The 13,421-nt window shown below is 48.0% G+C and overlaps 1 protein-coding gene across 1 annotated transcript; it reads left to right on the top strand.

Moving 5' to 3' along the window:
* Nucleotides 1-3,653: 3,653 nt before the first annotated feature.
* Nucleotides 3,654-12,255, top strand: MIEF1 (mitochondrial elongation factor 1). The gene is made up of 5 exons (XM_015860379.1): nt 3,654-4,336; nt 4,857-5,005; nt 5,127-5,307; nt 6,677-6,939; nt 7,964-12,255. Exons 2-5 carry the CDS (start codon nt 4,862-4,864, stop codon nt 8,768-8,770), a joined length of 1,395 nt encoding a protein of 464 aa, XP_015715865.1. The 5' UTR covers nt 3,654-4,336; nt 4,857-4,861; the 3' UTR covers nt 8,771-12,255.
* The last annotated feature ends 1,166 nt before the right edge of the window (nt 12,256-13,421 follow it).

Below are 13,421 nucleotides of genomic sequence, written 5' to 3'. Positions count from 1 at the left end.
TTCTATGTAAAGCCACAAATCTTTCATGGCCATCTCTCTCCTCGCTCTGCCAAATGAAATAAAGAACAAAAAAAACCCCACATTGTTTCACTTCTGCTTATCTTTCCTGTGCCTTACGGCTCAGACCACGACTCCCTTGGCTGAAATCCATCCCAGTAATGATTTAATTTGGGAGCCACGCTTCACCTTTCTAAAAATAAGGAAAACCGAGAAAAAAAGTGGCAAAGCTGTGCTGAATAAAGATACAAAATGACTTCTACAGGAGCTCGAATTAAAGAAACCATGTTGCTCAGATAATGCATAAAATCAGACCTTACATGCCTGCCTCTATGCAGCAAGTCCTTTCCTGACATTTTAGCCCTATTCTACAGTCTGGACCTTTTCCAAAGAGAGAGCAACAAATTATCAGTCATATCTTCTTTTCCCCCCACAGTCACTTACTAAGAATCAGGCACACATGCACAAATAAAGGAATGTCGAAAACGTCCACCCACTTCTGTTTGATTGTCGGTGTTTTTAAAGGATTTGGCACATGTTGTTGCCCAGGACTGGATGTCAAACTGCTGCAAAACCCAAAGCAGACAGATGTCCCTAAATGGGACAGGAATTATTCTAACTGAGGACACACGATTTAATGGGATGAAATGTGAATGTGGTGCAGCGGCAGCTCGGTGCGTGCAGATCCTGGGCTCCAGGGCTTGAGGCTGCAAGCCTTACTTTGGAAGCAGCTGGGCTGTGAGCTCTCCCTATCTTCCCCCTGGCAAAAAAAGAGACCCCCCAGAATTCCTCCCTAAGTGTTCTCTGAAGCCGTGAGTGAAGGTTGAGTCTGGGCTGTGTGTCAGGAATGCACGTTGAAAGGCAGCGGTCTCTCCTCCCTCAGCACCTGTGTTCCTTCTCAGCTGTGTTTGTTCAGCACCAAAGCTGATGGATTCTGTGGAAAGGAGCCATCAGCGCCAGCCTTGGTTATTCTCCACTGCTGGCACATCAGAGCTGGAGAGCAAGATATCATCATTTCTGCTGTGTTATCAACAGCAGCCCATTTTTTTCTCTTTTTTTTTTTTTTCCCTTATTTTTTTTCCTTTTCCTCCACCAAATTCCAGTCTGCCAGACTGTGGAAAGCCATTCAAAATGCACAAGGATGCAAAGCATCCACTTAGGGCACAAATGCCACTATTCTTTTCTGGAGAAAAGTCAAGAAGTAGGAGCACAAAAGAGAAAGCTGTTGAACGGGCCCAAAAGGTCTCTTTATGATAAGATATGATGGGTGTTACTCCCATGCTCAGATGGTGCTGGTGGGTCACTACCCTTCTTCTCTGCTCCTAAACAGTAGCAACACAGCTGTAGCTCCAGAGCCTCCCAGAAGAAAGAGAGGAGGGGGATATCTGTGCCTTACACGCAGGTAACAGCCTGGGTGACTGTGCCCTGTAACCCATGCTGCCTTTGATATTTCGCAAGCTCGCTTCATCATTTGGGGAAACAAAAGTTGTTATTGTTCTCCAGGCATACAGTGAAGGTGCACTATCTCCTCTGCCTGAATTAAAGGGAATAAATCCACTTCTTTGCAGGGATGCAGGCTGGAGACATGGAGCCTTCAGCTCACTGTGGGCTACCCCACCTTCCCAGTGAGCCCAATGGGAGGCAAAAGGGCATCCTGGACAGACACTGAGCAGCACTGCAAGCAATGGGACAAGGGCTCAGCATCCTGTCAGAGCAGCACAAGTCCATCCTGTACCAGGGCTGCAGGGGGGTCAACAGAGGAGTAGGCTGGGCTGGGAAGCACTGAAGGGGCTGTTGCTTCACTGGCTTCAAGTTCACAACCCCAGCATGCTGTCAGCATTCCAGCAGTGAGAAGGCAATGGATGCAGGTCACTCTGCCTTTGCACCTGCTCACTTTACAAGACCAAAGGGGCACAGTGAATGTGGCTCGGACACGTGGAGCACACAGCAGTGAAGCAGTGGCAGGCACAGCGAGCCCTGGGGTGCTGGGGCAGTTGGGGGCAGGAGGAGCAGTATGGCTGGAGGAGTTCACAACACACGCACGCAGCTGTTGGTGGAGGGCCCAGGAGCTGGCAAGAGGTCCAGGGAGAAAAAAACAGAACAAAACAATAAAACAGGCACAACCAAAGGGAGCCAGGATGGGGAGGCGTGCTTGTGGGAGACCGTGGTCCTTGGCTCCCAAAGCAAGAAGGGACAGAAAGTCCCTGAAAGTCCGTAAGAGCAACCTTGCCTGGGAAGGTCAGCACATTTGGCATGTTCTACGCAGCTCAAAACAAGCTGTGCTTCAGAGGAGGGAGGTCTTGCTCTCCTGTGCCATGGTCACACCTTTGCTCTCACACTCGGTACATGCAGGAGGATCCTGAGAGGAAGCACAGTCTGACATCTTCTGCATGGGACTCGGTGGGGTGAAGGAGAGCATGGGGAGCAGGGCTGGAATCACCTGACACAGCACCACTGGTTCAAAGCCCACCCTGCTGTACATCTCGGAGCAGTTTGATACCATTTGTACTGCAACAGGGGTTCGCCACGTGTAGCTGTGAATGCTTTGATCCAGACTTTGGTGTTTCAGGGACTGGGCTTATCAGTGCACCTGTTCAGAGAACTGCTGCAAGGAGCAAAGTGTTTATGTGGCAACCCGGGGAGGAATCTGAATGGAGAGTTCAAAAATCAGTGTTGGTTCTGGTACAAGGTTAAGGGTAGGGAATATGGATATAGGAATAGGGAATCTAAAGGCTGCCTCTGATGTGCCATATAGCTCAGAGTCTAAGCAGATGATGAGGAGAAAAAAAAGAGGATGAGCAATATACTAAGCATTTTTAAATGATGACTCAAAGCTATAGACTCTATAGGAGATCGGAAAGGACTGTAAGTAAAATGCAAATGTGGCAAATGTGCAATAAGGTGCGATTGATGAGGTTTAACTTTGTCAAATGCCAAGTAAGAAATTAAAGAGATATTATGAAGCCCCAGATTGACTGTAGCAACTCGGGGAAGGGTATGAATATCACACAGATCTGGGCTCTGTGAGTGGATGCAGGTTAAAAAAGAGCACACACAAAACATCAGCATGCAGAAGGGAGAAGAGGAGAATAATATGGAAAATATGATAATGCTATTATGTAAATCAGCAGCATGGCCTCTCTGGGAATACTGTCTGCAGTTCACTCAAGCCTTTCTCGGAAAGGGCTGATTAGGGGCATGGCCAAGTCGCTCACAAAGAGAGATCAAAATGATTGGGGCTGTTTATCTCGGAAAGGAAATGAACAAGAGGAGGTCGGCACAGACCGAGCCAGACCGGAGCTTCTGGTTTTCTTCCCATTCAGTGCTATCACTGTCATATCTGTTGTCGTTAAGGACAGTGCAAAGTGATGCGGCTCTCCTCTGTCACACACAGCTTTTCTCTGGCAGTGTTGATCAGTGGAGCAGGCTGCCCTGGGGGTGCTGTTGTGGCAGACGATTGAAGGACACAGCCCGTGCCATTCATTCCCAGTCTCAACTGGGAGGAGAACTGGGTGTGTGTGCTCCTCCCGGCCGGCAGGGGGCGCACTGCCGGCGCGTTGTGTCCCTTCCCGCTCCCCGTACGTCGGAGCCCCGCCGCCAGGGGGTAGCAGCGTTTCGCCGCCATCTCCTCCCGTTCAGGCCGGAAGTCCTCCGCGCGGAGAGCGTTAGCGGCCTCGTCCCGGCCGCTCTGGGATTGGCTGGTCGTGGGGTCACGACCCGGAGGCGGATCGGCCATGTTGCTGGGTGACCCCGCGAGCGGCGGCTGTAGGATGGGGGTGCCGTGAGGCCCCGGGTGTTTCTCACGGCGCTTCCCGCTGCCTGCGGGAGGACCAGGCCGCGGGGTCCCGCTGGGTCCGTCGTAGCCGAGCTCGCGGCCCCGGCAGCTCCGGAACATCCCTCCGGGAAGGGAGCAGCGGCCCCAGCCTCCCCCTCTTTCGGTCGGCCGGCCGTTCCCCATGGCAGCGTGGTCCCGGCAGGCCGTCCTGACCCTTTACCGGGCTCTGCTGCGCGAGGGCCGCGGGCTGCGTTACACTGACCGGGATTTCTACTTGGCTTCCATCCGCCGGGAGTTTCGCAAGAACCGGGGGCTGCAGCGGCTGGAGGACAAGGAGAGGCAGCTGGAGAAGGGGCAGGCCTTCCTGCAGAGCAAGCTGGGGGGGCTGGTGTAATAGCCCCCCCCCCCCCCCCCCCAAACACACACTCTTCTTTCTAAAACACCCTCTTACCTGTCACGGCACGATGGCTGCTTCCTGCCCGCTGCTACCTTGAAACTGGCCAGAAGGTGCCTCCACAGCCGCACCAGGAGGGCTCTCCTCTCTACAAATGCTTTAGGTCGCAGGTAGGTCCCTTATGCTGATGTAACTCTGATCAGATGCAGTAGGAATGTTAGTTTTTAAATAGTAACTTGGCTTTAGAAAAGACAAATTCAGGCAGGTTCTGCCCCTTCAGCTGTTTTTGCCTCAGAATTGTGATCTTGAATCAGTTTGGGAGAACATTAACATTTCTGTTATATGGGACTTACATGAAAACCAAACCCAGCAGCCTTGAGTGCAGGAGTAACTATCAGGTGGAAGCGAGGAGTTGTTCCCTTTGTGGTGCACTGTGGTTTGCAGTGCTGACCCCTGGATGTTTTTGAAACACCTGGTGCCAGCCACTGTCTGAGAGTGGACACTCTGAAGCTCTTGATATTTTATCAAAGACAAGAGTTTGGCAGTCCATGCAGCCATATCCATGAGCGAAGTTGCAGGCCTTAGATGGAGGATGAGAGGATAAATTGGTGTAGAATGGGTTTGCTTTGGCTAAGAAGCATCAGTTAGAGTTGCCCTGTTGTGACCCATTTGTTTGATGCTCCCTTCCAGGTGAGATGGCGGGCGCTGGGCCGCGCAAAGGCAAAAAGGACGACAATGGCATTGGCACCGCCATCGACTTTGTGCTGTCCAACGCACGGCTTGTGTTGGGCGTGGGTGGAGCTGCCATGCTGGGCATTGCCACGCTGGCTGTCAAACGGGTGAGCTGATGATGTGGGGAGGGAAGAGAAAAGACATGGGATGTTGGCACTAGATGGGGGAAGAAACACAAAAACACCGGGCTCTTGTCAACTCAAACTGTGCTTGTTGATGTTCCTTTAGATGTATGATCGTGCAATCAGTGCTCCCAGCAGCCCCACTCGCTTGAACCAGTCAGGAAAGAGAAGCTGGGAAGAGCCAAATTGGTTGGGATCCTCCTCTCGCTTACTGAGCCAGGACATGAAGACTAACCTCAGCCGCTCCCTGCAGACCCTTCCCACCGACAGTTCGGCCACCGACACAGGTACAGAGCAGTACGGCATTTCCATGTTGCAGAATCATTTTGGCCTGTCAACCCTGTTAATCCTTTAAAGAAACACTGGAAGAGGAGAATGCTCTCTCTAGCCTAGTATTTTGATGCTGTTGTTTGAAGTTGATCTATTGTTAGCTTCCAGGATTAGAAGTCAGATTTGAGACCTTGAGTAATAGTCATCTCTATTGGCATTTGTCATTTCCTTTATTTCACAGACTTGAATTTTATTCTCCTTCAGACTTTTCTTTGACACTTTGTTGCTTTTCTTTGGGCCTTTCCAATTCTTTTGCCTCTTTTAAGAAAATACTTAAGCAGAGAGTCACAGAAGCCTTAGAGTTGGAAGGGATCTCTGGAGGCCATCTAGTCCAACTCCCCTGCAATTAACAGGGACAACACAGATAGATCAGGTTGCCCAGGGCCTTATCCAGTCTGACCTTGAAGGTCTCCACAGATGGGGCATCAACCACGTCACTACATAACCTGTTCCACTGCCTTACCACCCTCACTGTAAAAGATTGTTTCCTCTTATCTAACCTAAATCTCCCTGCTTTAAGCTTGACTGTACTAGTCATTTATAACATTATTTTCCATGTTATTTCTGTGATCTTTCTAATAATTTCTGTAACACTTTTGGCCTTTTTAGTGCTGCTTATCACTAAGCTAATCTTCATCAAGCTGTAAAAAGGCACTTGGCAGTTTTCTTTCCAAGTGCAGTGATAAGCAATTCAACCAGTAAATGTTTTTTTTGTGTGATTTTTTGCATTAGTTTGTTCTTACTGGTTTGATAAGAAGGCGTTAGAGAAACAGTGTAGATTAGAGATTGCTTTATAATTTAAGCAGTGATGTAAAGTGTTATGATGCTGTTATTCACATAAGAACACTCTCTTGGCTCTTTGTTCAGTTAAAATTTGAGGAGGTTTTCATTAAGGCTACAATTGTCTGTGCTCTAATGGCTCTAAAATCCATCATTTTACTGCCTACCTTACCATTCTCATATATGATGATCAGAGACCCGATGACAACTTCTTTGCAGACAATATGATCTCAGATCTCTTACCCTGGTTACAACTGGGTTTTGCTGATGTGTTGTAAAAATCCATTATAATGTTAAAAACTTAATGATGGTTGTTCAGGGGTGTTTTGGTCTTCTATTGGTCTGGCATCATGTTAAAAGCAGCGTGAGGTGTAGCTAAGAAACTGTCCGTGCAGCCATTAATGTTCTTTGAGATTCTCAGTGCTCTTTTGACTGATATCTATGTAAAGCTTGCAAAACGTCTGCCATAAGCTTTTCGGGACCGAGGAGGCGTGTTTCTGCAGTGAAACACTGCAGACAATCAACAGTTTTCCTTCTGTCTTGCAGACTTTTTTCGACCCACTAAATCCAAGCCACCTGCCAAGAGGAGCCAGGTGGAGCTGAAACAATCCCGCCTTCGTCTGTCTCTGCAAGAAAAGCTGTTTGCTTATTACCAGAGGAAGGTCGCTATCCCCACAGATGAGCAAGCCCTGGCCAAGCAAGCAGCCGTGGACATCTGTGCTGAGCTGCGCAGCTTCCTCCGTGCCAAGCTGCCGGACATGCCCCTGCGTGACATGTATCTCAGTGGCAGCCTGTATGATGATCTGCAGGTAATTCCCATGGCCATGTGATGGGTCATTATTCAGCAGGCTGATGAGACAGGAGCATTTCAGGCGTCCCTCTCGGCAGTGCTGTCTCAGCACAACATTCTTCTGTAATAAGGCTCTTGGTGTCATGTTTCCCACCGTGAAGCCAGGCATTGATTACTGCAGTGCTCTGGATTTGTCTGCAAAGCATTTGATTTTTGCTCTTTCATTTCTCTAGGCTGTCTTGGCTGTTCTTTCCTTCTCCCTTTAGCTGTGTTTTTCTTGTTGCTTTTTCATACAGCTCTGTTTTCGCTCCATCCCTGCTATCTTCTTCCAAATATAGTTCCCTCAGAACTCCTTTGCATTCATGTAGGTCTTCCTTAGTCTTTTTATTTTTTACTTTTTCTTTTTTTCTCTTTTTTAAACGCATGACAGACCTTGACTGAACAGCAGTCCCTGCTGCATGTCTGCCCAGTGGAAAAATGTACATGGCTAAAGTGAGTGATTCATAGGCACGCTTCTTTTGTTTGAGTCAGAGCTCTGAAATGGAGTGCTGAGTGTCAAGTGAAACTTAGATCTGGGTTCTTAATCACATGGTGAAAAGAGATCTTTAGTGACCTTTTTCTCATCAGAGTGGCAGACAAGGTGAAGGCAGCAGCTACTTCTAGCATGGAATAATTAAAATATGGCAACTTAAGCTTGTTTAGAAATGCCTCCAGTTTCAAATTACTATGTGGCATTGCCACCTTGGAGCAATAGGAGGTAAAATGATTCTTCTGTATGTAGTCCATGTCAGGTGCTGAAGTATCTGAAGATCTCTAAATGTTGAGTACCACCTAAGCTTTATCTTGTAATTATACCTTGCAGTTACCTACTGATGATGGGAAATAGCCTATCAAAATGTCTTTTGAGGGAACTGTCAGAGAGGGAACTGAGACAGCTGAACCTTTATTGCAAGTTCCTCTGAACAGAAGGCATTCCAAAAAGTGGTGAATGAAACGGTGTGGAGAGAAAGCTTGTTCTTACCGACTTTTCTCTCTTGTGAAAGGTAGTGACAGCTGACCATATCCAGCTTATTGTGCCTCTGATGCTGGAGCAGAACTTGTGGTCATGCATCCCTGGAGAGGAAACTATCATGAATATTCCTGGCTTCTACTTGGTGCGTCGGGAAAACCCAGAGTACTTTCCCCGTGGGAGCAGCTACTGGGACCGCTGTGTTGTGGGAGGTTACCTTTCCCCCAAAGCTGTAGCAGAGACCTTTGAGAAGGTTGTAGCTGGATCCATCAACTGGCCAGCAATTGGGTCTCTCTTGGATTATGTGATCCGTCCAGCAGCTCCTCCAGCAGATTTGACGTTGGAAGTCCAGTATGATCCAGAACGGCGTCTTTTTATTGACTTCCTACCATCCCTCACGCTGGGTGACATCGTCCTCGTGGCCAAACCTCATCGACTGGCCCAGAATGACAACCTATGGCGACTGAGTCTGCGGCCAGCAGAAACAGCTCGCCTCAGGGCCCTGGACCAGTGTGATTCTGGCTGCCGTTGCTTGTGCCTGAAGATCTTCAAAGCGGTATGCAAGTTGAACCCAGCCCTGGGTCACCTCACTGCCAGCCAGCTGACCAATGTCATCCTGCACCTGTCCCAAGAGGAGTCCAACTGGTCCCAGGATGTGCTGGCTGATCGCTTCTTGCAAGCGCTGAAGGGCTTGATCCGCTACTTGGAGGCAGGTGTCCTCCCTAGTTCTCTAAACCCCAAGGTGAACTTGTTTTCAGAGCTCACCCCAGAAGAGGTGGATGAATTGGGCTACACCCTCTATAGCTCTCTCTCAGAGCCAGAGTCTTTACTCCAGACGTAATGGGGGCCTTAACTGGGGAAACATAGATATGATTTATCCAAGGTGGACTTTGAAATGTGTCTCCTACCCCCCACCCTCCCTCTCTCACACTGTCTGTTTTTGGTTCATTTGGTTCATAATTATTTCCTGCTGTGGAGTTGTTGCTCCCGCTGGATTTCTTGGTGCTACTGGTCCATTTCCACCGTCTGTGCCCCAACAGGTACCCATTGGCTATGGAAAAGAGGCTAAAACTGCAGCTGTAAGATCCCTGCAGAAATCTTGCTGATGCTTAAAAACAAAACAACAAACTCAACAAACACCACAACTATGCACTTCTTTCTCCTGTAGTGAGTCTTTCTTGCTGCAGTGAATCCCGTTTTGGTCTGAAGAAGGTGGAAGTGGGCTGGTGAATCCAGTGACAGCTTTAGCAGTCTTGCACTGAGGTCCTTTCCTTTCCTGGGGTCAGATTTTGTCTCTGTTTCTTTTTTTCCTGCTGTACCACACTGTCTCACTTCTCCCCCCCCCCCTTTTTTTTCTTTTACCAAGTCATACAGAGCAGACTGAATGAGATGTTCTTAGTAGGGCTGTATGTTGTATGTCTGAGTGCATCATGATTGACAGTATTTAGTGCAGTAGTTCTTGAAAGAGGAGGATGGATATGGCTCTGGCTCCCACAGAGCCATCTCATCCTTTGTCATCTGGGTTCAGGAGTAAAGCTCATCCAGTCTGTTGCAACAGCCTCCAGTATAGGCACTTCTCACGGGTGTTACTGCAGGGAGGAAAAAGCTTTTGTGGTGTCTGTGTGATGAGGCCAAAGGAGTAGGGCTTGCTGTTCCAGCCTAGCCAGATCAACTGCGTGTTGCTGGTGGGAATGGCCATGTGAATTGGGAGTTAGGCAGCTCCTCAGATGTCTCTCTGGCCTAGAGGAAGAGAAGCTGATTATGGAAGAGGGGTGGGAGGTGCACATGGGAACAGAGATTATTTTTTCATCTTTTCTGAGTTCTTTGCTGTTCTGGTTTATAGGAGGTGGAAGCAGGACTTTATGCCTCAAATGGTTTTGTAATGAGCATGTGTAAGCCAGACTCTCACCAGCTGTAAGTTGGTAAGGGTGATGGGGCTAAACTGGTGTCATCAGAGAGGATCTGTTCCATATGCTGATGTTATTATTGTTATGCAGAGTTAGCATTTAGAAAGGAACTGTCTTTGCCATCCACTCTCATTGTGTGCTGTAGGTCTCTCCTCTGGCACCTCAGAGGTGAAGCATTTTCCCCTTCCTCATTCCCATGTGTTGACTTTCCAGCGTTCCCAGTTTATAGGTACCATTAGAAAGCTGGTGAGGGCACACCTTCCCCCTCTATATGGTTGGACCTATTGATCATGCACTTCTGCCCACTCCTGTTCACCTCTGCTATCAGGCCATTCTCCTTTGGCTGTCCTCTCATCTGCTTCTGGACTGTGGTGTGGCTTTTGGGGGCAGCTGATGCACTGTGGGTATCTCTTACACTAGCTGCATGTACTCTGTGCTGCTGTCAGCCTTTTGACCTCCTGTCTTCAAAGAGTGGGAGCCCTCCTGGGTCTGGGGCTATGTGTATCAAATGATAAGCACAGCCAGTGTTACAGAAACATAACTCATCTTTAGCACCTATTTTTCCCTCTTACTGTCCAGCCTCCCTAGCCTAAGAGGTAGAGTTCAGGGGGAACAGGTATCTTTTTCTCCCTTCCTCTCAGGACTCCCCTTTGACAGGGAAGTTTCAAGGTGAGTGGAACCATGGAGGGAGAGTCTTTACCACTTGTTTTCTTTTTCAAGGCAGTGCTGGTGAGATGAAGGTAGGAGCATCTTTCTCGGACGATCCGTCCATTTTAGACAGTGTGTTAGATAGTATTCCTTATCCAGTGATAACACAACCTTGCATTTTAAATTATTTAATCCTTAGGTTACAGGTCTTTTCTAGACTGCCAGATGCATTCTTTTCTCAAGTGCGTGCGTGTGTATAAAGTCTGTAGTCTGTAAAAGGTAAACAAATTCCGTTTGTATGATTTTGTGTTCTGTATGTTGTGCAGCAGTCACTGTTGCTCAGGTGTTAATTGCTCTTCACTCTGGTTCCCAGATTACACCCGCTTTTCTCTGCCCTTCTGTCAGCCTTCCTACCCTAAAAACAGATGGATAAGACTTGGAGCCCACAAGCTGTCTGGGGAAATTCCCCTTTCTTCTCATTACTTGAAGGTCAACAAAAATATTAACGTATCGGGGTTGTCAGGTGTTCCCCTTCTGTTCATTTCTTCAGTGTGATCTCATTTGGTGCTGAATCCAATGCCGTGGTCTTCATGTGGAACTGAGCAGCGGCATGGTTTGGAACGACAGATTATAAATGCAAAGGTGAGATGTAAGCAGGAGGAAGCCACTGTCTGAGCTGCTCAAGAGCAGTTTCCACGTACATATCTGTGTATAGATTTTTTCACATGAATGCTTTTACTTCTTCCTGGCAACCTAATGAATTAATATTTTATGGCCATTTCTTGCTGCTATTGAGCTCAATTTGTGTATCAAATGGAGAGTGAAGCTGCCTTTTTGCCTTTTCTGTAGACTTTGCTCTGCTTCACTTGAATCACGTCCATCTTTTCTTCCCTTCAGTTTTTCCCTGTTCTGAGATAGCTACAAGCCCATTGCTGGGAGGCACGAGCTCCCCTCCTATGGGCGGCCACTACCACGGGCAGCAGCAGCCCTGGCAGTGGTGGTCTCAGCAAAGGCCAAAGATGTAATGGGTCACAGGGACACTTGCAATGAGGAGTGTTTCAAGTGCAAGGGGTGATAAAGGCAGGGATGAAGAAGCAGAGCGACTATGCAGGAAATTTACACTGAAGCTGTATGAAGCTTGTGGACAAAGGGATTGTTGTAGTCTTTTGAATCAGCACCTTTCAGTGTTAAATGCAGTGCACATGTTGACATACAGCCAGGAGGGCTGAATCACAGGTAGGCTCCTTTTTCATCAGAGCCATAGCACAGAGCAGGAGAACCTAAAGACGAATGTGGAAAGGGCAGCTCTTGGCCACCTTCCTGGCAGAGCAGCTCAGAGACAGATTGATTGTAAGGGGCCCAGAGCGTGCATTGCCTGCTTGCTGCCTGGGCTCCTGGAATGCCTTGGTGTATTCTGCTATAGTTTAACTTCCACAAGCTTCTCACAGTATTGTTATCTGGTTCCCTGTAACTGCGGGGCGAGGACCAACTCACTCAGCAGTAGCTTTTCAACTGCTGCTGAGCTTTACCACTAATCTTTCAGCTCAGATGTATTTCTTTTAAAGTGTTCAGAAGCAGTTATGGAACCAAGAGGCTACTTGCTGCCTCTCGACCCACACTCTGCAAGTGGGTACTCGCAGTGTGCAGTGAAGAGATGATGCCCCGTTGCTCCTAGGTGTGGAGGCTGCGGACTTGTAAAAGGGAAAGTCTCAAGTGCATGTTCTGTGACAGAGTGCGTGAAATTCTGAAATAAAATGACTTTCCGTAGTAACTTGGTTGTCTCTGATGTGTTTATAAACAAAGGAGCGTCTCTCTGCTGTTGTGCCAGGGAGGGGCGTCTGCTGGCAGCTTTCTGCACCACACTGTTCTCTGGGGACTGTCATGCCCCTTGCTGATTCACCGCTTTCCCTTTGCAGCTTGGGGCGCTCTGCAGCTGCCTTGAGAACAAGTAGGTTGGTGCTGCAGCAGCTCACTCCTGTCAGTGCATGCACCAGTCACAAGATAATGATGACTCTCTGCCTTTTCTCCTTTCTCTGACAGCTCACACGTCTGGGCTGGCACCCGCAATTCATGTGGTTCTCCAGACTTCACAGGCTTCTGTGCATCTTTTAATACTGGCTTTCCTGCACAGCCTTTCCCTGCCCTTGGCTCAGTGACACCTTTGTTTCTACATGCCCGAGTATGCTCATGTCTTATCCAAGCATCACCCTTGGGGCGGTGAGGAAGCTGTTATAGCTCCGGCACACCGCAAGCCGTGGTTTTATGTGTCTGCTTGGGGAGGTGGGGGAAGTGTCTGACATAAAGAGAAACACAAAGGGATGCCACTTCTGATGAATCCCTGCTGCTTAATTCTCAAAAGGCACGCTAGGGTGAAGGCATCCTGTGAGAATTGTTTTAATGAGGGCTAAGCAATTACCTTCTAACTAGCTTGGAGGATGTGTTGTGTTAGAAAGGGAGCCTTCATCCCTAGCATTATTCTTCCTGTTAGCCCTTGTCTAGTTTTCTGTTGTTCTTGTTTTTTCCTTTAATCTGTTCCACGATAGAAACAGGTCAGCTGAGATCAAGCGTATTTCACATCATATGGTCATTTATGGGAACAGCTAATACAAGCTGCTCTGTTCCAGCTACAACACCCCTCACATTAATGCCATTGGAAAGCTTAGGGCTTGCAATCCATGTTTAATGTATGCAGCAGTTTGCACTTTTGCATAAAAGCTGTCCTGGCATGCACAGTGAGATCAAAAGATAGGGTTTGTTTAATGGAGAGAAGAAATAATTGAGTGGAGTCATGGTAATTATTTAATGTATGCAAAAGGTTGCTGCAAAGACCAGCACCAAAGTATTCTTGTCATTTTACAGATAGCGGGAGAGCAGGAGTTTAGTATATGGAACTCAAACTTTCCTCCATTTTAAGCTTTCCAAAGTACTTATGCAGCA

The sequence above is a fragment of the Coturnix japonica genome, chromosome 1 (genome assembly GCF_001577835.2).
Source record: "Coturnix japonica isolate 7356 chromosome 1, Coturnix japonica 2.1, whole genome shotgun sequence".
Classification (NCBI taxonomy): domain Eukaryota; kingdom Metazoa; phylum Chordata; class Aves; order Galliformes; family Phasianidae; genus Coturnix; species Coturnix japonica.
Note: the sequence above shows the minus strand (reverse complement) of the source record. Positions and strands in the feature narration are given on the sequence as shown.